General features: G+C 47.3%; 1 protein-coding gene across 4 annotated transcripts in view; it reads right to left on the reverse strand.

Moving 5' to 3' along the window:
* The window catches only part of MALT1 (MALT1 paracaspase), a 183,583-nt gene extending 158,056 nt beyond the window's left edge, over positions 1-25,527 (reverse strand). For 3 of the 4 annotated variants that reach the window (XM_063959446.1, XM_063959435.1, XM_063959428.1), the window contains exons 1-2: positions 25,281-25,527; positions 199-365 (exon numbers count right to left, since the gene is read on the reverse strand). In XM_063959446.1, coding sequence (XP_063815516.1) covers positions 199-365; positions 25,281-25,432 — 319 coding nt within the window. In that variant the 5' untranslated portion in view covers positions 25,433-25,527. The remainder of the gene's footprint in view (positions 1-198; positions 366-25,280) is intronic. The other variant, XM_063959455.1, reaches the window with a different exon arrangement.
* Positions 25,528-26,990: the final 1,463 nt, after the last annotated feature.

Raw genomic sequence — 26,990 nt, forward strand, 5'->3', positions numbered from 1 at the left:
TGTGTTAATTCATTCATGAATGAATATTGTGCTAATCAAACACACCTACACAACAAATGACTGTAACTCACCAAGTGGCTTTGTCTCTACATCATAGTTCCAGGTTTTCTGTCTTTCCTGGACATAAATCCTGAGAAGAGTTCTACGCATGCCCCGGCATGTCTTAGTACATATCAGCGTACAGTGTAAAACTCTCACCTGGGGGCCGTAGGATCTGGATAGCATTAGACTGGCCAATGTTGTGCAGGAGGTCCGCCAGTTCCTTTGTGGTACATCCTTGGTCGCCCATTAATCTCAGTAAGCTGCGGGCGGGGCTTCCTTCCGGCTCCATCACCTTCAGAGAACACTGATGAAGCTCCATGTAACTAAACATAAGGTATATATGTAACATCAGTAAGAGTCACCGCTCAGCTGCCCTGACATGTTCTGTGTGTATCTGTATGCAGGAGACACTGGCATTGCCTTACTACAGGAATAAGGAGACATGTTTCCTTGCGTTTACTGTAAATTATACATATTATTTTATTATTATTCGACAGCAGCGGATACGTATCTAACAACTGTCTCTGCTGTGGTATCAAAACCGGTATCCGGTCTTTAGGTCGACACCCATTAGGTAGACCACTATTGGTTGACATGCCATTGTTCGTCATGGTCCATGGCAGTGACGTGCGGTGGGGTGAGGCAGGTGAGGCAGAGCCTTTCCTGTCATACTAACGTTTGCGCCAGAGTTTTTACTGTATAAAGTATATGAAAAATACCAAAGAATATGTTAGAAATATCTTCTTTGTATTATTCTAATCATTTTTATAGCCAAAACTCTGGAGTAAAAAGTCTATGGCAGGTGAAGCAGTGCCTCCCCTATCTATTCCGCACATCTCTGATCAAAAATCACCAAATTTCCAGGAGTTTATACTGCTGCACCTGTGTATAATGCCCACATGTATATACTACTGCACCTGTGTATAATGTCCACATGTATATACTGCTGCACCTGTGTATAATGCCCACATGTATATACTGCTGCACCAGTGTATAATGCCCACATGTATATACTGCTGCACCTGTGTATAATGCCAACATGTATATACTGCTGCACCAGTGTATAATGCCCACATGTATATACTGCTGCACTTGTGTATAATGCCCACATGTATATACTGCTGCACCTGTGTATAATGCCCACATGTATATACTGCTGTACCTGTGTATAATGCCCACATGTATATACTGCTGCACCTGTGTATAATGCCCACATGTATATACTGCTGCACCTGTGTATAATGCCCACATGTATATACTGCTACACCTGTGTATAATGCCTACATGTATATACTGCTGCACCTGTGTATAATGCCCACGTGTATATACTGCTGCACCTGTGTATAATGCCCACATGTATGTACTGCTGCACCTGTGTATAATGCCCACATGTATATACTGCTGTACCTGTGTATAATGCCCACATGTATATACTGCTGCACCTGTGTATAATGCCCACATGTATATACTGCTGCACCTGTGTATAATGCCCACATGTATATACTGCTGCACCTGTGTATAATGCCCACATGTATGTACTGCTGCACCTGTTTATAATGCCCACATGTATATACTGCTGCACCTGTGTATAATGCCTACATGTATATACTGCTGCACCTGTGTATAATGCCCACATGTATATACTGCTGCACCTGTGTATAATGCCCACATGTATATACTGCTGCACCTGTGTATAATGCCCACATGTATATACTGCTGCACCTGTGTATAATGCCCACATGTATGTACTGCTGCACCTGTGTATAATACCAACATGTATATACTGCTGCACCTGTGTATAATGACCAGATGTACCCATTGGCTCATATATTGCATGTAAATCTGGCTCTAGTGCTAGCCAGTGCCTCTTGAGCCATTTACCTCACCGCACGTCCCTGGTCTATGGCAAAGGTCGAAACATGAAAAGGTTGACACAAGATTTTCTAAAAAAAAAAAATCATACTTTACGATCCACGTGGACAATGATTGGGAATAGTAACCTGCCTGAAGCATGGCGAGCGAAGCGAGTCATGCGAGGGGACACGGTGCACTAATTGTGGTTCCTGGTCACTTTACGAAGAAAACAACACCAAAAAATTACAAAAAGTCATGTAGACCTTTTTCCATGTCGACCTAATTACCAAGTCATCCTATTTCAGATGTCGACCTAGTCACTGTCGACCAATAGTGGTCGACCTAATGACTGTCGACTTAGTTACTGTCGACCCAATGATCCATACCCATTAAAACCTGCAGCCCGTTCTTACATTGCCGCCCCGCATAGTGGCCTGCTATCTTCTAGATATCAGCGCTGATAATGACAGGGGCACATAGCGTGCACTGATACAGCTCCTCCCCCATAACGACCTTTCATACATTTACCCATGTGTGGAAAACGACGCAGTGGCTGAAGAACAGACCAACAGACGGGGAGCAGCCAGCGCTGAGATGGAACAACAGCCCTGACAGGCTCCACCAGCTCGTGGATCATTGCAGGCGCCAGGAGAGGTATTATAGATTACACCCTGACAGCGCGCACCAGCTCAGTGTACATTGCAGGCGCCAGGAGAGGTATTATAGATTGCACTCTGACAGCGCGCACCAGCTCAGTGTACATTGCAGGAGTCAGGAGAGGTATTATAGATTACACCCTGACAGCGCGCATCAGCTCAGTGTACATTGCAGGAGTCAGGAGAGGTATTATAGATTACACTCTGACAGCGCACACCAGCTCAGTGTACATTGCAGGCGCCAGGAGAGGTATTATAGATTACACTCTGACAGCGCACACCAGCTCAGTGTACATTGCAGGCGCCAGGAGAGGTATTATAGATTACACTCTGACAGCGCGCACCAGCTCGTGGATCATTGCAGGAGTCAGGAGAGGTATTATAGATTACACTCTGACAGCGCACACCAGCTCAGTGTACATTGCAGGCGCCAGGAGAGGTATTATAGATTACACTCTGACAGCGCGCACCAGCTCGTGGATCATTGCAGGAGTCAGGAGAGGTATTATAGATTACACTCTGACAGCGCACACCAGCTCAGTGTACATTGCAGGCGCCAGGAGAGGTATTATAGATTACACTCTGACAGCGCGCACCAGCTCGTGGATCATTGCAGGAGTCAGGAGAGTTATTATAGATTGCACCCTGACAGCGCGCACCAGCTCAGTGTACATTGCAGGCGCCAGGAGAGGTATTATAGATTACACTCTGACAGCGCACACCAGCTCAGTGTACATTGCAGGCGCCAGGAGAGGTATTATAGATTACACTCTGACAGCGCGCACCAGCTCGTGGATCATTGCAGGAGTCAGGAGAGGTATTATAGATTACACTCTGACAGCGCACACCAGCTCAGTGTACATTGCAGGCGCCAGGAGAGGTATTATAGATTACACTCTGACAGCGCGCACCAGCTCAGTGTACATTGCAGGCGCCAGGAGAGGTATTATAGATTGCACCCTGACAGCGCGCACCAGCTCAGTGTACATTGCAGGCGCCAGGAGAGGTATTATAGATTGCACCCTGACAGCGCACACCAGCTCAGTGTACATTGCAGGCGCCAGGAGAGGTATTATAGATTGCACCCTGACAGCGCACACCAGCTCAGTGTACATTGCAGGCGCCAGGAGAGGTATTATAGATTACACTCTGACAGCGCGCACCAGCTCAGTGTACATTGCAGGCGCTAGGAGAGGTATTATAGATTGCACCCTGACAGCGCACACCAGCTCAGTGTACATTGCAGGCGCCAGGAGAGGTATTATAGATTGCACTCTGACAGCGCGCACAAGCTCAGTGTACATTGCAGGAGTCAGGAGAGGTATTATAGATTGCACCCTGACAGCGCACACCAGCTCAGTGTACATTTCAGGCGCCAGGAGAGGTATTATAGATTGCACCCTGACAGCGCACACCAGCTCAGTGTACATTTCAGGCGCCAGGAGAGGTATTATAGATTGCACCCTGACAGCGCACACCAGCTCAGTGTACATTGCAGGCGCCAGGAGAGGTATTATAGATTGCACCCTGACAGCGCACACCAGCTCAGTGTACATTGCAGGCGCCAGGAGAGGTATTATAGATTACACTCTGACAGCGCGCACCAGCTCAGTGTACATTGCAGGCGCTAGGAGAGGTATTATAGATTGCACCCTGACAGCGCACACCAGCTCAGTGTACATTGCAGGCGCCAGGAGAGGTATTATAGATTGCACTCTGACAGCGCGCACAAGCTCAGTGTACATTGCAGGAGTCAGGAGAGGTATTATAGATTGCACCCTGACAGCGCACACCAGCTCAGTGTACATTTCAGGCGCCAGGAGAGGTATTATAGATTGCACCCTGACAGCGCACACCAGCTCAGTGTACATTTCAGGCGCCAGGAGAGGTATTATAGATTGCACCCTGACAGCGCACACCAGCTCAGTGTACATTGCAGGCGCCAGGAGAGGTATTATAGATTGCACCCTGACAGCGCACACCAGCTCAGTGTACATTGCAGGCGCCAGGAGAGGTATTATAGATTACACTCTGACAGCGCGCACCAGCTCAGTGTACATTGCAGGCGCTAGGAGAGGTATTATAGATTGCACCCTGACAGCGCACACCAGCTCAGTGTACATTGCAGGCGCCAGGAGAGGTATTATAGATTGCACTCTGACAGCGCGCACAAGCTCAGTGTACATTGCAGGAGTCAGGAGAGGTATTATAGATTGCACCCTGACAGCGCACACCAGCTCAGTGTACATTGCAGGCGCCAGGAGAGGTATTATAGATTACACTCTGACAGCGCGCACCAGCTCAGTGTACATTGCAGGCGCTAGGAGAGGTATTATAGATTGCACCCTGACAGCGCACACCAGCTCAGTGTACATTGCAGGCGCCAGGAGAGGTATTATAGATTGCACTCTGACAGCGCGCACAAGCTCAGTGTACATTGCAGGAGTCAGGAGAGGTATTATAGATTGCACCCTGACAGCGCACACCAGCTCAGTGTACATTTCAGGCGCCAGGAGAGGTATTATAGATTGCACCCTGACAGCGCACACCAGCTCAGTGTACATTTCAGGCGCCAGGAGAGGTATTATAGAATGCACCCTGACAGCGCACACCAGCTCAGTGTACATTGCAGGCGCCAGGAGAGGTATTATAGATTGCACCCTGACAGCGCACACCAGCTCAGTGTACATTGCAGGCGCCAGGAGAGGTATTATAGATTACACTCTGACAGCGCGCACCAGCTCAGTGTACATTGCAGGCGCTAGGAGAGGTATTATAGATTGCACCCTGACAGCGCACACCAGCTCAGTGTACATTGCAGGCGCCAGGAGAGGTATTATAGATTGCACTCTGACAGCGCGCACAAGCTCAGTGTACATTGCAGGAGTCAGGAGAGGTATTATAGATTGCACCCTGACAGCGCACACCAGCTCAGTGTACATTTCAGGCGCCAGGAGAGGTATTATAGATTGCACCCTGACAGCGCACACCAGCTCAGTGTACATTGCAGGCGCTAGGAGAGGTATTATAGATTGCACCCTGACAGCGCACACCAGCTCAGTGTACATTGCAGGCGCCAGGAGAGGTATTATAGATTGCACTCTGACAGCGCGCACAAGCTCAGTGTACATTGCAGGAGTCAGGAGAGGTATTATAGATTGCACCCTGACAGCGCACACCAGCTCAGTGTACATTTCAGGCGCCAGGAGAGGTATTATAGATTGCACCCTGACAGCGCACACCAGCTCAGTGTACATTTCAGGCGCCAGGAGAGGTATTATAGATTGCACCCTGACAGCGCACACCAGCTCAGTGTACATTGCAGGTGCCAGGAGAGGTATTATAGATTGCACCCTGACAGCGCACACCAGCTCAGTGTACATTGCAGGCGCCAGGAGAGGTATTATAGATTACACTCTGACAGCGCGCACCAGCTCAGTGTACATTGCAGGCGCTAGGAGAGGTATTATAGATTGCACCCTGACAGCGCACACCAGCTCAGTGTACATTGCAGGCGCCAGGAGAGGTATTATAGATTACACTCTGACAGCGCGCACAAGCTCAGTGTACATTGCAGGAGTCAGGAGAGGTATTATAGATTGCACCCTGACAGCGCACACCAGCTCAGTGTACATTTCAGGCGCCAGGAGAGGTATTATAGATTGCACCCTGACAGCGCACACCAGCTCAGTGTACATTTCAGGCGCCAGGAGAGGTATTATAGATTGCACCCTGACAGCGCGCACCAGCTCAGTGTACATTGCAGGCGCCAGGAGAGTTATTATAGATTACACTCTGACAGCGCGCACCAGCTCAGTGTACATTGCAGGCGCCAGGAGAGGTATTATAGATTGCACCCTGACAGCGCGCACCAGCTCAGTGTACATTGCAGGCGCCAGGAGAGTTATTATAGATTACACTCTGACAGCGCGCACCAGCTCAGTGTACATTGCAGGCGCCAGGAGAGGTATTATAGATTACACTCTGACAGCGCGCACCAGCTCAGTGTACATTGCAGGCGCCAGGAGAGGTATTATAGATTGCACCCTGACAGCGCACACCAGCTCAGTGTACATTGCAGGCGCCAGGAGAGGTATTATAGATTACACTCTGACAGCGCGCACCAGCTCAGTGTACATTGCAGGAGTCAGGAGAGGTATTATAGATTACACTCTGACAGCGCACACCAGCTCAGTGTACATTTCAGGCGCCAGGAGAGTTATTATAGATTGCACCCTGACAGCGCACACCAGCTCAGTGTACATTGCAGGAGTCAGGAGAGGTATTATAGATTGCACCCTGACAGCGCACACCAGCTCAGTGTACATTGCAGGCGCCAGGAGAGGTATTATAGATTGCACCCTGACAGCGCACACCAGCTCAGTGTACATTGCAGGCGCTAGGAGAGTTATTATAGATTGCACCCTGACAGCGCGCACCAGCTCAGTGTACATTGCAGGAGTCAGGAGAGGTATTATAGATTGCACCCTGACAGCGCACACCAGCTCAGTGTACATTGCAGGCGCCAGGAGAGGTATTATAGATTGCACCCTGACAGCGCACACCAGCTCAGTGTACATTGCAGGCGCTAGGAGAGTTATTATAGATTGCACCCTGACAGCGCACACCAGCTCAGTGTACATTGCAGGAGTCAGGAGAGGTATTATAGATTGCACCCTGACAGCGCACACCAGCTCAGTGTACATTGCAGGCGCCAGGAGAGGTATTATAGATTGCACCCTGACAGCGCACACCAGCTCAGTGTACATTGCAGGCGCCAGGAGAGGTATTATAGATTGCACCCTGACAGCGCACACCAGCTCAGTGTACATTGCAGGCGCCAGGAGAGGTATTATAGATTACACCCTGACAGCGCGCACCAGCTCACAAATATTACAGTGCACTACAGACTGGCTGCATCAAGTGCACGTGAGCGGCAGACCTATAGGAGAGGGCATGTTCCCTTCAGTTTCACCATACAAAGCCTAACCCTAACCCCCTCTCCCATAACCCCCTCTCCCCGGTACCTGTCCCTGCACCCTAACCCCCCTCCTAATGCCTAAAGCTAACCTCCCACCCCCCGTGGCAGGACGCAAGCGCGTCCTGCTGAAAGAACTATCAGGATTCTTGGTGTCTGTATTTTTACACCAGGATTCCAAATCCTGTCAGTAGTTAGACGCCGGGTTTATGCTGTTGTTCGGGATTCCAGCTTCGGTTTTCGCATTACATTATCAAAGCCGCAGCCTGCAAACCCTTCAAACTAAGGGGTACATTTACTAAGCAGTGATAAGAGCAGAGAAGTGAGCCAGTGGAGAAGTTGCCCATGGCAACCAATCAGCACTGAAGTAACATCTATAATTTGCATACTATAAAATGATACAGAGCTGCTGATTGGTTGATGGGGAAATATATCCACTGGCTCACTTCACCACTCTTATCACTGCTTAGTAAATGTACCCCTTAGTGCTGCGTCTAAAGACCATGGTGGTCATTCCGAGTTGTTCGCTAGCTGCATTCGTTCGCTGTGCAGCGATGAGGCAAAAAACGGCACTTCTGCGCATGCGTATGCAGCACAATGCGCACGTGCGGCGTACTATTACAGCGAACTATGTCGTTTCACACAAGGTCTAGCGATGCTTTTCAGTGCACAGGCTGCCTCAGAGTGAGTGACAGGAAGAGGGCGTTTCTGGGTGTCAAGTGACCGTTTTCAGGGAGTGTTCGGAAAAACGCAGGCGTGCCAGGAAAAATGCAGGCGTGGCTGGGCGAACGCAGGGCGTGTTTGTGACGTCAAAACAGGAACTGAACAGTCTGTAGTGATCGCAAGCGCTGAGTAGGTCTGAAGCTACTCTAAAACTGCACAAAAATTAATTTGTAGCCGCTCTGCGATCCTTTCGTTCGCACTTCTGCGAAGCTAAAATACACTCCCAGTGGGCGGCGGCATAACTTAATTACGGGGTCTATGTACTTAGCCTTGGACAGAGATAAAGTGGAAAGAGATAAAGTACCAACCAACCAGCTCCTAACTGCCATGACACAGCCTGTGTTTAAAAAATGACACTTAGGAGCTGGTTGGTTGGTACTTTATCTCCGTCCATTTTATCTCTCTCCAATGCTTAGTAAACAGACACCTTAGTACATAGACCCCTATATTACTTTATGGGGCTCCAAGGTTTAATTAGCTGCACCTATTTTTGGGGTGACTGTAAAAGGTAATTTAACCTCTTCAGTGGCATGCCCGGAAATCTTCACGATTTCCGGGCATACTACTGACTGATATCCCAGGGACAGCCGTACAGCGTGCAAAGCACCCAGGAATCAGTATAATCCATTATGGAGTTTAGCATGCCCCCAGACTCCTATTGGCCGGGGGGGCGGGCTTAGCAGTAAAATGCCTTATGCTGGAGCTGGCGATCCCCGCGGGCATCGTAAGGCGATTAACTCGCCATGCCCCATCAGTCACCCCCCCATCCCCTCACACTTTCATTTAAAAACACACCCCCAGGGTGTGTTTTTAAATGAAAAACTTGCCACTGAAGGGTTTAAGGGAGAATTGTTCTTGAAAGATGTTAGAACTTGGTTTCACTAAGTGGGTTGCAGTTATTTGGCCAGCGGTCACAATACCCGACGGTGACGGTCGGCATGCCAACCGACAGGGACTATTCCCACTCGAGGGTGTCCTGTGTTTGAAAAGTCGGTTAGGTGCCTGCTTTTTCCTGTCTATTAGATAGGAAAAACCAGACTCCCAACTGACTTTTCAAACAATTGAATACCCCCCATAGAGTAGGAATAGAACCCATGGCGAGTGCAGCTAGCCCGCAAGGGTCCTGTTGCACTCCTCCTCCCCCCCCCCCCCCCCCACCGGCATTCCGCATCCGGGATACCGGTGGAGGTATGCTGACCCGGTCACGCAGTTACATCTTATTTTCATAGTGTTAAGTGAGAAGCACACAGGGGTATATTTACTAAGGTCCGGATTTTGACCGAGATGATGTTTTTTCTTCAAAGTGTCATGTCGGGAATTTACTAAGCAAAAATCTCGGCAGTGATGAGGGCATTCGTAATATTTAGGAAGTCCTAGGAAAAAATTACGAATCAATACACCATTGGTCAAATACGCCTGCAATTTGGTAGAAATCGGTAATTTACTAAAAAGTGCAAATCACAAACACTGCCGACAATAGCCAAACACTGCCGTGCTGAAATACAATTCGTGAAAAAGTGCTAAAAAAAAACAGACCTGCTTTTTTATCCCGTGTTTCGATAGGCATGCACGGATCCATGAGATCCGTGCATGTTTATCAGTGGGAAGGGGATGGGAAAGTGTGATTTTTTTGTAAAAAAAATGCGTGGGGTACCCCCTCCTAAGCAAAACCAGCCTCGGGCTCTTTGAGCCGGCCCTGGTTGAAAAAATATGGGGGGAAAAATGATAGGGGTTCCCACATATTTAAACAACCAGCACCGGGCTCTGCGCCTGGTCCTGTTTCCAAAAATACGGGGGACAAAAAGCGTAGGGGTCCCCCGTATTTCTGAAACCAGCACCGGGCTCCACTAGCCAGATACATAATGCCACAGCCGGGGGACACTTTTATATAGGTCCCGGCGGCCCTGGCATTACATAACCAACTAGTCACCCCTGGCCGGGGTACCCTGGAGGAGTGGGGACCCCTTCAATCAAGGGGTCCCCCCCTCCAGCCATCCAAGGACCAGGGGTGAAGCCCGAGGCTGTCCCCCCCATCCAAGGGCTACGGATGGGAGGCTGATAGCCGTTTTGGAAAAAAAATTATATTGTTTTTAGTAGCAGTACTACAAGTCCCAGCAAGCCTCCCCCGCAAGCTGGTACTTGGAGAACCACAAGTACCAGCATACGGAGGAAAACCGGGCCCGCTGGTACCTGTAGTACTACTACTAAAAAAATTCCCCAATAAAAACATAAGACACACACCTTGAAAGTAAAACTTTAATGCATACATCCACACCTCCATATACACATACTTACCTATGTTCACACGAGGGTAGGTCCTCTTCTCCATGTAGAATCCATGGTGTACCTGTGGAAAAAATTATACTCACAAAATCCAGTGTAGAAGGCTCCTCTTGTAATCCATTTGTAATCCAGGTACTTGGCAAAATAAAAAAACGGACACCCGACCTCGCACTGAAAGGGGCCCCATGTTTCCACATGGGACACCTTTCCCCGAATGCCAGAAACCCCCTCTGACTTATGTCTAAGAGGGTTCCATCAGCCAATCAGGGAGCGCCACATTGTGGCACCCTCCTGATTGGCTGTGTGCTCCTGTACTGTATGACAGGCAGCACCCGGCAGTGATACAATGTAGCGCCTATGCGCTCCATTGTAACCAATGGTGGGAACTTAGCGGTCAGCGGTGAGGTTACTTTCGGTCAACCGCTGACCACAAAGTTCCCACCATTGGTTACAATGGAGCGCATAGGCGCTACATTGTAACACTGCCGGGTGCTGCATGTCATACAGTACAGGAGCACACAGCCAATCAGGAGGGTGCCACAATGTGGCGCTCCCTGATTGGCTGATGGAACCCTCTTAGACATAAGTCAGAGGGGGTTTCTGGCATTCGGGGAAAGGGGTCCCATGTGAAAACATGGGGCCCCTTTCAGTGCGAGGTCGGGTGTCCGTTTTTTTATTTTGCCAAGTACCTGGATTACAAATGGATTACAAGAGGAGCCTTCTACACTGGATTTTGTGAGTATAATTTTTTCAACAGGTACACCATGGATTCTACATGGAGAAGAGGACCGACCCTCGTGTGAACATAGGTAAGTATGTGTATATGGAGGTGTGGATGTATGCATTAAAGTTATACTTTCAAGGTGTGTGTCTTATGTTTTTATTGGGGTATTTTTTTAGTAGTAGTACTACAGGTACCAGCGGGCCCGGTTTTCCTCCGCATGCTGGTACTTGTGGTTTTCCAAGTACCAGCTTGCAGGGGAGGCTTGCTGGGACTTGTAGTACTGCTACTAAAAACAATATTCTCATTTTTTTCCAAAACGGCTATCAGCCTCCCATCCGTAGCCCTTGGATGGGGGGGACAGCCTCGGGCTTCACCCCTGGTCCTTGGATGGCTGGAGGGGGGGACCCCTTGATTGAAGGGGTCCCCACTCCTCCAGGGTACCCCGGCCAGGGGTGACTAGTTGGTTATGTAATGCCAGGGCCGCCGGGACCTATATAAAAGTGTCCCCCGGCTGTGGCATTATGTATCTAGCTAGTGGAGCCCGGTGCTGGTTTCAGAAATACGGGGGACCCCTACGCTTTTTGTCCCCCGTATTTTTGGAAACAGGACCAGGCGCAGAGCCCGGTGCTGGTTGTTTAAATATGGGGGAACCCCTATCATTTTTTTTTCCATATTTTTTCAACCAGGACCGGCTCAAAGAGCCCGAGGCTGGTTTGGCTTAGGAGGGGGGACCCCACGCAATTTTTTGGGGGATTTTAATACTGATTTTAATTTTTAAAAAGGTGCACAATGAAGCCCAGCACGGATCTCTCAGATCCGGCCGAGATTCATTGTATTAAAGTCGGCAGTGTTTTACAAGTCACTCACGTAAAACACTGCCAAAAAAAACGAATGACATCGACATCGGTAAATCCGAAAATGCAGAATACGGCAGCTTAGTAAATTAGTCGTACTAAATTCAAAAAGTTGCAACTTTACACTTTCGATGTCATTCGTGATTGAACTTTGACCTCAAACGGGAAATTACGAATTTTAGTAAATATACCCCACAGTATCTGTTAGTAACTGATGTTATTGGAAAGTTGTTTCCATGTAACGAATGTGTATTATCTGTATTATTGCACGGTTCAAGATTTTCTTGTATTGCTTATTTAGCTATGTTGGCTAATCCAAAATTCACTCAGCGAGAGAGAGAAAACTAGCCAGACGAGCTTCCAGTGCAATAAACTGTAACAAACACTTCTGTCGTGTACATTATTAGAAAGTGTGATACTTTCTGTGTGAAAAGTTCTTTTTACTTTCCTGTTGTACAATGATAAACTGAAGCAATCCGGATCAAGATCTAACATCACAGCATTCACGATCTGACACAAAATCGTTAATGCTGGTCTAAATCACACACTTAATTTGTGTAAGACTGGTGCGGAATTACAACCCCCCCCCCCCCCCCCGCCCCCCTTTTTGGCAAATGAGTTGTTTTACTGATCTTGAGATCAGTTTTGGATTCCTGCACGGTCTGATACTAACGGCAAGTGAGTATTTTCTATCCTTTTTTCACTGCCTCAATACATCCTAGTATCCACCTAACCAAACATTCTCTTAAAAATATGTCTACATTCTCCCTAAAATCTGAGCTCTCTAGACGTAGGAGGAATACTGAGGGTTTTGAGGATCTGTTTTCAGAAACTGAGGATTCTGGCAGTCTAAATACAGACTGGAGGGGTCCCCTATCTAAACTACAGAAAATGATACAGAGAAGAACATGACTTAGCTGGGATATTACCACTCTAGAGAATTATATCAAACATAAAATTAAGACCAAGGATCTTCCCCTCCTTCCCCCTAGCCACAGACAATCTTAAGTCAGAGTGGGAAAATACACTTTTGAAGTGCTCCAGTGAACTACTACATATACTTATCAAACATGATACCTTGATCCTTGATCAAGTAGAAAAAGAAATTGAGTAAGTTGGTAAAAGCCTAGAAAAGTGGGAAAAGGATCTCTCCTTCCAAACCACCTTTGAGAAGTATAAGAGAGACTTGGAGGTCTATGAAAGGAATATAATAGATAGTAAGCGTAACAAACTCCAAAGGGACAAACGTGACTTTGCTCAGTGTAACCAATTTAGATACAGAGATAGAAAACCTAAAGAGGACTATACGTTCTCAGAATTTGAGTCATCTAATAGTGAGGATTCCTCCAATGAATTGACAGATATCACACGTGGCAATTACAACTCAGAAGATCGAGAGGACTCACCCTATTTTTTAGGACAAGGCCAAAAGATAAGAGGAAGAAACAGACCCACAGGCCAACACGGAGGGGGAGAAAGAAGAGACAGAGGAAGGAACAGCAACTGGGATACCCCTAGGACATCGAGGTACCCGGAACGACTGAGGAAAGCACGTTAAATCCACTTTCCCCGAAACATCTGAAAATTATTAACCTTTCCGATAGAACAATCACCCCTGAACAAACTAAAGTGTTAGGTAAAGGCCTGTCTTTTTTACCCTCTAAATCTTTTAATCGATTTCTGTGGGAGAAAGATCTGAGAATGTATGGGAGGAAATTACTCCTAAAGAAATTCTTCAGCAGACAGAATCCCACACGAGAAGAGATCATGACAGATCCCCTTCTGAATACAGAAGATCTGGATACGATTGAGATTCTTGAGGAATTTCAGTTAGAATCCAGTACAGGAATGGCAAATAAACAACGTCCTATAGTATATGCAAAGGTAAATCAACCTTCTTTCCCTCTGACAGTAACAGCCCCGAAATCCGAGTCTTCCTGGACATGGTGTCCAAGGAATTTGATGCGATACAAAAGAAAAATCAGAAGAAACTCTATTACTTTCAACGTAATTTGGACTCTGGAGAAAGAGAAGCACTCAAAGAAATGCAAGAATGGAAGGATGTCATAATCAAACCATCGGATAAATTGGGAACATGGTGCTCTGGCCAACCAATATGTATGTCACAGAACCATTACGTCAGCTAAAACAAACCACCTGTTACAAACAGCTGCTCAATAATCCAACGCCACGATTTCTGAAACAATACACTGATCTAATAGAGGAAGCGCCAGCATCAGGAACTATCACCAAACAAGAACACAAATACCTAATGGTGAAGAATCCAAGGACACCCACCTTCTATCTTCTCCCTAAAATACACAAAGATCTAAAGAAACCACCTGGGAGACCAATTATGTCTGGCAACGGAGGCCTCCTAGAACAGCCAAGTCGCTTTCTAGACTTACATCTCAGAGAATATGTCTTGCAGCTGCCTTCATATTTAAAGGACACCTCGGATCTGCTGCGTAAGATTCATGACATAATTTCCGAAGACAGCTTTCTCTTGGTGACCTTAGACGTCGAGGCACTGTATACTAGCATTGACCACCAGGCAGGCTTGAGGGCAACCAAGTACTTCCTTGATGGTGGTGTAGGAGGTGTTTTCAACGATCTTCTATACAATCTGTTAGCATTTGTATTACAGAAGAACTACTTTATGTTCCAAGAGCAATTTTACCTCCAAGTCAGAGGTACAGCTATGGGGGTAGCATGTGCACCCACCTATGCAAACTTATTCCTAGGGTGGTGGGAAAAGATGTTTGTCTTTACCGACACCAATGACAAGTATACAGAACATGTCACGCTATGGCTGAGGTACATAGATTACATATTTGTCATTTGGGATGGAGATCAAGATCTACTAATGGAATTTATTTAACTCCTGAATACCAATGACCTGAATATAAAATTAACACATACTATTAGTCAAGAAAGAATAGCCTTTCTTGACATCTACATCTACAGATCTCCCAAGGGCAATCTAGCGACTGAACTATATTGGAAAGACACATCGACAAATAGCCTGTTTCAAACGAGCGCACATTTCCCCCCAATGGTGGAAAATATCCCTAAGGGAGAATTCCTAATACTCAGGCGTCACTGCTCAGAAGATGAAGTGTTCAAGGTCAAAAGTCAAGAACTGACGCAACCTTTATTGAAAAGGGGATATAGCAAAAGATCATTAAAGCGGGCACGTATAGAAGTAACCAAGATACCCTAATTTTTCCAACTGAACTCAAAATACGCAATGAGAAGGATGAGAAGATCAGATTTATCGGGACCTTTTGCCCTGAATGGAGATTGATGAAGAAAGCTATAGAAAAACATCTCCCAATATTACAGCTAGACAGCGACCTTGCACCCTTTATAGATGCTAATATACAGATGAGTTGGAGGAGATCCAAGAATATCAAAAATCTCCTGGTACGGAGTCACGTTCAAAACTCAACATCGAAACCAAATGTGCCCACAGGATCTTTCCCATGTGGGCATTGCAAAGCATGCCCCCAGATCCTCAAAACCAATTCAGTAATAGATTGTTATGGGGAATCAATTCAGATCAAACATTTTTCAACTGCAGCACTCAAGGACTGATATACTGTATAATGTGCAGCTGTAATTTGAAATACGTTGGGATGACGACAAGAAAATTTAAAGAACGCATACTGGAACATATAGGAAGTTGTCAGAACGCCGCCAGTGATCTCACTTGGTTCAGGACTGATGGTTTATATTCTATAGGATCCGTTCCACATTTTGCCCATGAATGATATGTCCAGTTATAATCTACTGTAGAAAGTCCCTTTTAGATGGTAATTAAGAGAGTCCATATAAAAGTTCCATATGCCGCTAGAGGGTTATTGCAATGTCCCATAAATGGTGAATACCTCATGCAGTGCGGAGATAGGATGGTGCCTCTCTAGGACTCCTCTGGATTGCTGGTAAACGGTTTGGGCTGGTTCAGGTCCAATTCAAAGATGTCCTGTTCCAAAGGGTAAATAACTGACGCGTTTCACTGCATAGAAATTGCAGTTAGAGAGGCACCATCCTATCTCCGCACTGCATGAGGTATTCACCATTTATGGGACATTGCAATAACCCTCTAGCGGCATATGGAACTTTTATATGGACTCTCTTAATTACCATCTAAAAGGGACTTTCTACAGTAGATTATAACTGGACATATCATTCATGGGCAAAATGTGGAACGGATCCTATAGAATATAAACCATCAGTCCTGAACCAATACCTTGGGTAAACTCCATCCTTTGCATATAATTGGTAAAATCCATTTTTTGCATATATTTGGCATATTATCTTGCACAGAATACTGTTTTTTTAATGAGTTATTGCTTTTTAATAAATTGTTTTAAAATTACACATTCAGTGAATGACATTGTTGTTCTTACCTCTGACAGCGCAGCCTCCTTCTTCTGGGGGGTCGGCCGCAGTGCATACACACCGTCGACCATATCGCTCAGTGACGTCACGCTGCGGCCGGGCCATGCAGGCAGCTCTTGGACGATAGTCCAAATTTAGCTGCATGCACTGCCGACAGCGAGGGTCGTTAACGACCTGCGGGGCCGCGCATCACTCATCGTCGTCGGCATACATACTTGCCGAGAAAGTAAACAACGCCGCTCAGGAAGTGTGAAATTGAGCGACGTCGTTTACTTTCTCTGCAAGTGTGTATGCCCCTTGAGGACTGTGTTTGGGAACGTCTGAGATAGGTTTATCTTCTCAGATGCTCCGGCAAGTGACACAGTATTATATTCTATATATCAGAGTTTAGGTAAGTGAATAGCATTATTATATAGTTCTTCATGATGCCAAATATTGCCAATTTTTATTTTATTTTATGGTATTAGGTGATTATATAAATCAGTACCAATAAAACCCACAAGCTAAAGTATAGTAGTCTTCACACTAGGCTGTTTTAGAAGGGCGCCATCATTTTTTAATGGCAAAATGCGCCCTGCCCTTTTACCGCCGCCCTGCTAAAACAGACCACCGCTGTCTGTTCTGCCGCACGGCATCTATTCACATTAAGGGGAGAGGTTGGGGGAAGTCCAGCACGCTCCCCCATTAGCGAAGTCGGCGGCAAGGCACACGCCCAATAGTGACACCGGCAGGGCCGCGCCCCCCTCCCCGGCCAGCCACATTCAGCATGCACATGATGCCCCCATATCCCTTCGCCCTGCCTGCTTCCTTGCGGGATCATTATAGAGGTGTCACGAGTCTTCTAGGTCACAACCCACTAACGCAACAAAGTAACCCTACAATAAGGGGTCAGATTTTATTCCACATTTCTGAAGGTATACCTGGCATTCATAATAAGGGGAGGGGGGGGTTCTTCTGAAGTGCTAGGTACAGTATGTTCCCGCAGGATGTGGCACCCCCCCCCCCCCCCCCATATGACCTCTCCCCACCCCTCCATTTGTCCCTATTGCAGAGGAGGCCACTGCTACCACTTTCACACAGAAAGTAGTGTTTCCCATGTTTCTGAACACAGGTTGGACACGGGTCACAGCTCCTACCCCCTTTCACACAGAACTCAGGTCCTGAGTTATTCCCAGGTCAACCCCTTTCACACAGCGCTTGTGTCTGCACCCTTGTCTGCCCTTTACCATCTCTTCTGCCCACTGGCAGAGCCCGTACTGTAAGCACCCAATCGAGGTGCACCCTGGGTGCTCGGTGACAGCTGGAGGCTTCGTCCCGGATGCCAGGGGGCCGGCTTCTTTGCTCGGACAAGTAGGGAGAGTGGAGTGCGATCGCTGATGGGTCGGGAGGGGGATGCGGTCGTTAGGTCGACACAGTTTAGGTCAACAGTCATTAGGTCGACCACATTAGGTTGCCATGGTCAATAGGTCGACATGTACTAGGTCGACAGGTCAAAAGGTCGACATGAGTTTTTGTTTTTTTTTAAATCATTTTGGGGATTTTTCATACTTTACGATCCACGTGGACTACGATAGGGAATAGTAACCTGTGCCGAGCGAAGCGGTAGTGGAGCGAGGGACCTTGCCCGAAGCATGGCGAGCGAAGCGAGCCATGTGAGGGGACACGGTGCACTAATTGGAGTTCCCCGTCACTTTACGAAGAAAACGACGCCAAAAACAGTAAAAAAAAAAAAAAAAAAAAAACATGTCGACCTTTTGACCTGTCGACCTAGTACATGTCGACCTAATGACCATGTCAACCTAATGCATGTCAACCTTCCATGGTCGACCTAAGTTGTGTCTATCCAACGACCCATACCCGGAGGGAGGAGCTGCTGCAGGGACTCCACAGCATCCAATCGCCCCTGGGGATGGAGTGCACCCCTCACCCTCGGGACAGTGTACACCCATCACCCCATTGGATGCAGTATGATGGGAGCAGAATGCAGAGCCAATCAGCAGCTTTGAAAGGTAACCAGTGTCTGAAAACCAGGGTCCAAGTCCTGGGAATTCTGACCAGGGTTGACCCATTCACACAGATAACGACACGGGTCACTCCGGCTCGTGCCTGAAAATGACCAGATCGTTTTCTGAAATCTGAAATGGGTATGTACAAAGCCGTGAAAATGCAATGTATGTGTTTAAGCCCTTTATTTAGCTATATGGGGAAATGTTTTAGAGATGCAGATGTAATAAAGCACCAGCCTGGACGAGCCTTAAAGGTTAATTGGTTTGCAGGTAGCTGCGACAACTTTGCAAAAACCCACTGCCAAATTCTATTGGCAGTGATTAGCAGCGGGGGTTGGGCGCTCAGATCATTTTATCAATGCACTTGACACATTTCGGTTGATATCTCCAGATCACAGCTTCTTAAGAAACTATCCGTTTGTTTTTGCATTAGAAAAGTTAATTATTAGCAAGTGTAAAAGATCTTATTAATCACTTAGAGATCCGCTGCTTTATCTCTCTGCCCACAAGCAAGAATAATCTGATCTTTGTACGGGAAACGTGACTATAACACTCTTCACTTTTACTTTCAACAGAAATATTTTAAATGAATGGCTTTGTGATCCAGCCACCAATTACCAGCATTTTCCTTCTTTAAGATATTCAAACCATACTTTGTTTTTAATGTTTTCTTTGCATATTGCTGAATATAAATATTGAGTACAGTTGCCATTGCTTACCTTTATCTTCATAATCCCGCTTTCTTTTTCCCAAACCCTCCTGTTAATCTTGTTTATGAGCGATACTCGTTTCAAGTTACAATGGCCCTCATTCCGAGTTGTTCGCTCGCAAGCTGCTTTTAGCAGCTTTGCACACGCTAAGCCGCCGCCTACTGGGAGTGAATCTTAGCTTATCAAAATTGCGAACGAAAGATTAGCAGAATTGCGAATAGACACTTCTTAGCAGTTTCTGAGTAGCTCCAGACTTACTCGGCATCTGCGATCAGTTCACTCAGTTTAGTTCCTGGTTTGACGTCACAAACACACCCAGCGTTCGCCCAGACACTCCTCCGTTTCTCCAGCCACTCCCGCGTTTTTCCCAGAAACTGTAGCGTTTTTTCGCACACACCCATAAAACGGCCAGTTTCCGCCCAGAAACACCCACTTCCTGTCAATCACACTCCGATCACCAGAACGAAGAAAAAACCTTGTAATTCCGTGAGTAAAATACCTAACTGCATAGCAAATTTACTTGGCGCAGTCGCACTGCGGACATTGCGCATGCACATTAGCCACTAATCGCTCCGTTGCGACAAAAAAATAACGAGCGAACAACTCGGAATGACCCCCAATATGCGCCCTGCTGAATGTTGCGCTTACGTGACAGGTTAACGCTTATAGACCGATCGCTTCTTTAACAAATACTTTCACTGACTCAACACGTTACATCTGCCCCACCTACAGTGCAACATGGTTTTGCCCAATTAACTTTTTTGTTTGCTAACAACTGTGAATAACCCCCCTTAGTGCATATCAGGGGCGGAACTACCGGTGATGCAGCAGGTGCTCTGCGCCAGGGCCCCTGGGAACTAAGGGGCCTGCCACTGCCCAGACCTACAATGTTTTTCCCTGGCCGAAGTCACCTGACTATTTTGCAGGGTTCAACGGACCAGGGGTAATACACCACTACGACCTTGAGGCAGAAGAGCTAAGCCTTGGAGAGTGATAAAGGGGAGAGAGATAAAGTACCAACCAATTAGCCTCTATGGGGGGAATTCAAATGTGGGCGAAGGGGGCAAACTGCCGTTGCCGCAACGTTTAAACACTGGCAATGGCAGCCCGACTGCCCCCTTCGCTTGGCTGACGAATGCCCAATTCGCCTCAAAACGCTTGCTACCCTATGTGGTAACGAGCACTTTGAGCAAGATCCCCAACACAGTAAAGTGAGGCAGTGTCGGGCGGGTACACCGGGAAAATCCGCTCGGCACTAACTGAATGCCCCCCTAACTGTCATATTCCAAACACAGGGGTCTATTTACTAAACCTTGGATGGAGATAAAGATGGACGGGGATAAAGTATCAACCAATCAGCTCCTATCGTTTTTCAAACACATCCTGTAACATGACAGTTAGGAGCTGATTGGCTGGTGCGTTATCTCTGTCTATTTTATCTCCATCCAAGGCTTAGTAAATAGACCCCACAGCCTGTAAAATGACAGTTAGGAGCTGATTTACTGGTATTATATCCTTCTCCAATGCTTAGTACATATGTCCGCTTCTCCCTTCAGACCTGTGGGTGGAGCTAAGGGGCATGGTCACAAGTCGCAAGAAGGATGGTGGAGATGAGAATAGTACTACAGCAGAATATTGGCCCTCATTCCGAGTTGTTCGCTCGTTATTTTTCTTCACATCGCAGCGATTTTCCGCAAACTGCGCATGCGCAATGTTCGCACCGCGCCTGAGCCAAGTAAATTTGCTAAGAAGTTTGGTATTTTACTCACGGCTTAACGAAGAAATTTCTTCGTTCTGGTGATCGTAGTGTGATTGACAGGAAGTGGGTGTTTCTGGGCGGAAACAGGCCGTTTTATGGGAGTGTGTGAAAATACGCTGCCGTTTCTGGGAAAAACGCGGGAGTGGCTGGAGAAACGGGGGAGTGTCTGGGCGAACGCTGGGTGTGTTTGTGACGTCAAACCAGGAACGAAAAGGACTGAACTGATCGCAGTGGCAGAGTAAGTCTGGAGCTACTCAGAAACTGCACAGAAATTTCTGATCGCTATTCTATTCACTATTTTGCGAATCTTTCGTTCGCTAATCTGCAAAGCTAAGATTCACTCCCTGTAGGCGGCGGCTTAGCGTGTGCAAAGCTGCTAAAAGCAGCTAGCGAGCGAACAACTCGGAATGAGGGCCATTGTGTGCTTCTGGCATTCATGCTGCATGACTGTTAGGAGGAGGCTGTGGGACAGAACTTGGTGCCCCATGCCTAAGTGACGGTCTGTGTGCTTTCCCCCGTCACCCACTGCATTCCTCTATCACCCTCTGCCTTTTCCTGTTACCTTATGCATTGCCCTGTGACCCTCTGCTTTTCGTCACCCTCTGCCTTTCCTGTCACCCTCTGATCCCTGTCACCCACTGCCTCCTCCTGTCACCCACTATCTCTCACACTGCCTCCTCCTGTCATCTATTGCCTCTCCCACTGCCTCTCCCTGTCACCCACTGCCTCTCCCACTGCCTCCCCCTGTCACCCTCTTCCTTTCCCTGTCATCCTATGCATCACCCTGTCACCTCTGCTTATCTGTCATCCTCTACCTTTCCTGTTACCCTCTGCCTCTACCTGTCACCCACTGCCTCCCAATCACCCACTGCCTCTCCCAATGCCTCCCTTTGTCACCCCTCGCCTTTCCCTGTCACTCTATGTATCACCCTGTCACCCACCACCCACACCTGTCACTCTCTGCTTCCTCCTGTCACCCACTGCCTCTCCCTGTTACAAACTTAATTCCTCTGTCACACTCTGTTTCTCCTGTCACCCACTGCCACCCTGTCACCCTCTGCCTTTCCCTGTCACTCTATGCATCACTCTGTTACCTTCTGCCTTTCCCTGTCACCCACCACTGTCACTCTTTGCTCCCCCTGTCACCCATTTCCTTTCCCTGTTATAAACTTAATTAATATTTCACCCTCTGCCTTTCCTTGTCACCCACTGCATTCTTTTGTTTCCCTTTGCCTTTCCCCTCTTGACCTCTGCCTCCCATCACAATCTGCCTCTTCCTATCACCATCTACCTCTCCCTGTCACCTTATGCCTCCTCAGTCACTCACTGCCTGTCCCTGGCACCTTCTGCCTCTCCCAATCCCTACCTGTCACCTTCTGCCTCCCCAGTCACTTACTGCCTCCCCTGCCACCCTCTGCAGAGCTTCTACGCTTCTATAACAAAAGGGGAAGTGGCTTAGTAGTCCAGATTTGAAGTCCCAGGATCTGAGAAAGCACTTCCCCTGGGATTGCCAGTCCAGCATGCGATTAGTAGAACAAAGACTTTCTTATATGAATCCAAAGCACTCACTGGTAGACAGAGCTATAACTAGGTGTGTGCCGGCGGTGCCTGGCACACAGTGCATGCGCACTGAGGGCACAGGACTGGCAGCAACACCTGCAGGTGAGTCCGCAGAAGTTTCAGTAACTGCAGCACTCGTCAGCGGTGGATCGGGACGTGGGGTGAGTTTGCAGTTTTTCCGGTCCTGCCTCCTCTGCTAGGCCGCCTATCAGTGATTGATGTATCGTTTTGTTTTTTCCGTCAAAGGGGGCGTGACCACAGGTCCATGATTAGGCCACGCCCCCGACTTTGCCTGTGGTCTGTAGTGTCTACGTCCCTCGGTTCTCCTGGAAGTTACACAGTGGGAACAGGGGAGGGTGGGGAGAGTGAGTGCGTGTGTGTGGATTTGGGGAACAGGCTGTGCATGTAGGGGACAGGCTGTGCGTGTGTGTGTGTGTGTGTGTGTGTGTGTGTGTGTGTGTGTGTGTGCGCGTGTGTGTGTGTGTGTGTGTGTAGGGGACAGGGTGTGTGTGTGTGTGTGTGTGTGTGTGTGTGTGTGTGTGTGTGTTTGTTTAGGGGTCAGGCTGTGTGTGTGTGTAGGGGACAGGCTGTGTGTGTGTGTGTGTGTGTGTGTGTGCGTGTGTGCGCATTGGGGGAACAGACTGTAGGGGACAGGCTGAGTGTGTGTATTGGGGGAATAAACTGTGTGTGTAGGGGACATGCTGAGTGTGTGTGTGTGTGTGTGTGTGTGTGTGTGTGTGTGTGTGTGTGTGTGTGTGTGTGTGACAGGCTGCCGTAATGTGTAAAAGGAAATTCTACCTTCTGTAATGTGTAAAAGGGAGCTCTAGCTGCCGTAATGTGTAAAAGGGGACTCTACCTTCCGTAATGTGTAAAAGGGGGCTCTACCTGCCATAATGTGTAAAAGGAGGCTCTACCTGGCGTAATGTGTAAAATGGGGCTCTACCCGGCATAATGTGTGATAGGAGCTCTACCTGGCGTAATGTGTAAAAGGGGCTCTACCTTGTGTGATGTGTGTAAGTGGCACTACTGTGCGGTGTAATTTGAATAATGGAGACTACTGTACAGCGTAATATGAATTGGTATTATTTTGTGGCAACGCCCCTTCCTCATGAAGCCATGCCCCTATTATTTTGTTGCGCGCCAGAGGGCCCTGTTTTAAATATAGGGAGGGCGCCGATGCTGTTTCTTGCACACAGCGCTAAAATGTCTAGTTACAGCACTGCTGGGAGCTCACTGCGGGTGATGGTTATCACTAGGGCGGCTGCAGCCCTTGAGCCCCTAAGCAGTAGTCTCCTTGGCATTAATATTAGCTGCTTATTGCTTCCAGCATAATGTCAGGTCACTGAAAGCAAAACAATAAGACTGAAGAAACTGTAGTTGTTTTCTTTTCTGGTGTACAACCTTTAGCCACCCAAAACAGCGATCAACGACAGGCTTCTAAAATGTGTTACACGTACAGTACAATGCACTGGAATTCAAAATTGTTTTGTAGGTACCCGAGTAATTCAGTTGTGTGTCCCCCCCATGATCACGAGTGTCACATGTGCACGCCCATTAGTACCGGGTTCAGCCGCGCAAAGTGGCTAAACCCATCTAAAAAGTACCGCTTGGAGCGCTTAAACTCAAGTTTGGCTTATCGCACATTTCAGCTCGCACCTCAGGAGGCTCCCCCACAGCTATTCGCTCCTGAACGGAGCAACAATTGAATTGCTCCATTGTGTGCCATCTACTGCCAACCGCGGGGAGCAACAATTGAATTCCCCCCCCCATACAGTCATATCACAAGTTTTACGCTGTGCTGGCAAGCTTATTTTTAAAAAAAATATTAAGGGGGTGATTTATAAAAGATTGGGGAGAGTTAAAGGGGAGAGTGATAAAGTACCAGCCAAGCAGCTCCTAACTGTGCTTTTTCAAACACAGCCTGTAACATGACAGTTAGAAACGGATTGGCTGATACTTTATCTCTCTCCATAAATCAGCCCCCAATTCAGCAACTGTGTACGCATACGCAGCACCGACGCAGAAACGAGGAACATCCACTCCCCGAGTGAGCCTACGGTCATCCAGACTGGCCGCAGCAGTGGCGACGCAGGCGCCATGTTTCTCTGCATACATGATCGCAGCTGAAGGCAGATACAAGCCCCAAAAACACGCCTGCGCTTTTGACGCCACTCCCCGTTACCTCCCCCCAAAACGGTCCTTTCCTGTCAATCACTCTGCATTTACATTTCCATCGCAAAGATACTTTGGCACGTGCAGGTGCAATCGTGGCGCATGCGTAGTCTACCGACAACCGCTCAGTTTCGTGATCATAGGCATTGCGTGCAAATACGAATGTGCGGATACCTAATCCGTGTGCGCGCAGAAGCCGGTTTCTTTTTTTGGCGCATGCAGTACGCGGAAGTCCGCAAGACTCAGAATGAGCCCCGGTGGGAGACAATACAGGACACTCTTAAAATGTTGCCACATTGTTTTAACGTCTTGCAATGACAATGTCACATGTGCAGCACTCAGCAGCAAGTGGATTCGGCGGTTGCAACTCACAGTTCTATAAGTTATATACAGTAAGTATCCTGTAAGTAGCAATATAATAGAGGTATGAGGTGCAGCAGCTCCTCACTGTACACACAATCCCTGCACAAGATGTGTCACTGACATCTGTGGTCAGGGAATTAGGGCACTCATGTGCCTGACAGGTAAAGTAAGTCAGTGCTCTGGAGCCTGTACCTTAGCTTGAAGCGGCTGTTCTTGCCAATGACCCCTGCCAGCCTCCTCCATCCCCTGTCACTGGTCTGGTCCAGAAGCTCACACACTCTCTGAAGCACTGGCTCTTGCAGCAGATTGATATTGAGGGAATAGAAGTGCTGAGGGTCCGACATCTCTGCTGCAAAGGTACTGATGTAACTAGTAGTATTTCCTTCTGTCCTTCCTGCTCTACATGCTTCTGCAAAGGGGCTGTCTGCTGTGCCGCCATCTACTGGAGGCCGGGGGTACTGCTGGCACAGCCTGGCACACAACTGAAAGTGAAACCACCAAACCAGCTCCTGTGTCACTTAAAAGCTGCAGAAATGTTTGTGGAAATCCGTCTGAGGCCCAGAATTAGGCAATATGGGTTTCCTCATTACTCCATTGCTGCAATACCCACGTCATCTAAATTGTGTACAGTAATTCTGTATGCATCATCATGACTGCACAGTATCACTTCTGCTGTTGGTGTTCTGGGGGTAGTATGCAGCACCCCTCACTCTGCTGAATCCAGTTCCCAGTATCTAGAGCGGGTGGTCTCCAGCAAATGCATTGTACAGTAAAAAAATACAAAAAATCTTGTGTCGACAATTTTTATGTGGACCATTTTTTATGTCGACCTTTTCAATTTCAACCTGTTGACATTTCGCATGTCGACCATTTGGGGTCGACCTCTTGACTGTCTATCTTTTTACTGTAAGTTATACCACACCCAATTGTTAATATACTACCACAATAATTTCTTATAGCTGCAGTATTAATTATTGAGACTAACTTGTGAATAAAGTAAGATTTACCCATTAGGGGGTATTCTATTAGCACCGGTAATCTCAGAGCTATTGAATTTGCCTATTCAATTGAGGCCCGTTTTCACACTTTTTTTTAGGTACAATGGGCCTAATTCTGAGTTGATCGCCAGCAGCAAATATGTTAGCAGTTGAGCAAAACCATGGGGGTAATTCCAAGTTGATCGCAGCAGGATATTTTTTAGCAGTTGGGCAAAACCATGTGCACTGCAGGGGGGGCAGATATAACATTTGCAGAGAGAGTTAGATTTGGGTGGGTTATTTTGTTTCTGTGCAGGGTAAATACTGGCTGCTTTATTTTTACACTGCAATTTAGATTGCAGATTGAACTCACCACACCTAAATCTAACTCTCTCTGCACATGTTATATCTGCCTCCCCTGCAGTGCACATGGTTTTGCCCAACTGCTAAAAAATTTCCTGCTGCGATCAACTTGGAATTACCCCCAATGCCTTTTCACCTTTTGTTTTAGAGAAAAGACATTGGTGAAAAATGCCTCAAAATCGCCGAAAATGGCATACGTTTTTAATACTCCTGCCGAATTTTTCACATACTGTAGGTGAAAAAACGGCCATGCTATTGAATAGTGCAAATCCCCATTCACCCTAAAAATAGCGAAAAGGCCGTTTTTGCCGCCTAAACGAAAAAAACTGACCTAATTGAATACCTCCTTAGTATTCTTAGACTGAGAAAAACACTTTGGGGGTCATTCCGAGTTGTTCGCTCGCAAGCTGCTTTTAGCAGCTTTGCACACGCTAAGCCGCCGCCTACTGGGAGTGAATCTTAGCTTATCAAAATTGCGAACAAAAGATTCGCAATATTGCGAAAAAACTTCTCTGTGTAGTTTCTGAGTAGCTCGAGACTTACTCTGCCAGTGCGATCAGTT

This window comes from Pseudophryne corroboree, chromosome 1 (assembly GCF_028390025.1).
Source record: "Pseudophryne corroboree isolate aPseCor3 chromosome 1, aPseCor3.hap2, whole genome shotgun sequence".
Lineage (NCBI taxonomy): Eukaryota > Metazoa > Chordata > Amphibia > Anura > Myobatrachidae > Pseudophryne > Pseudophryne corroboree.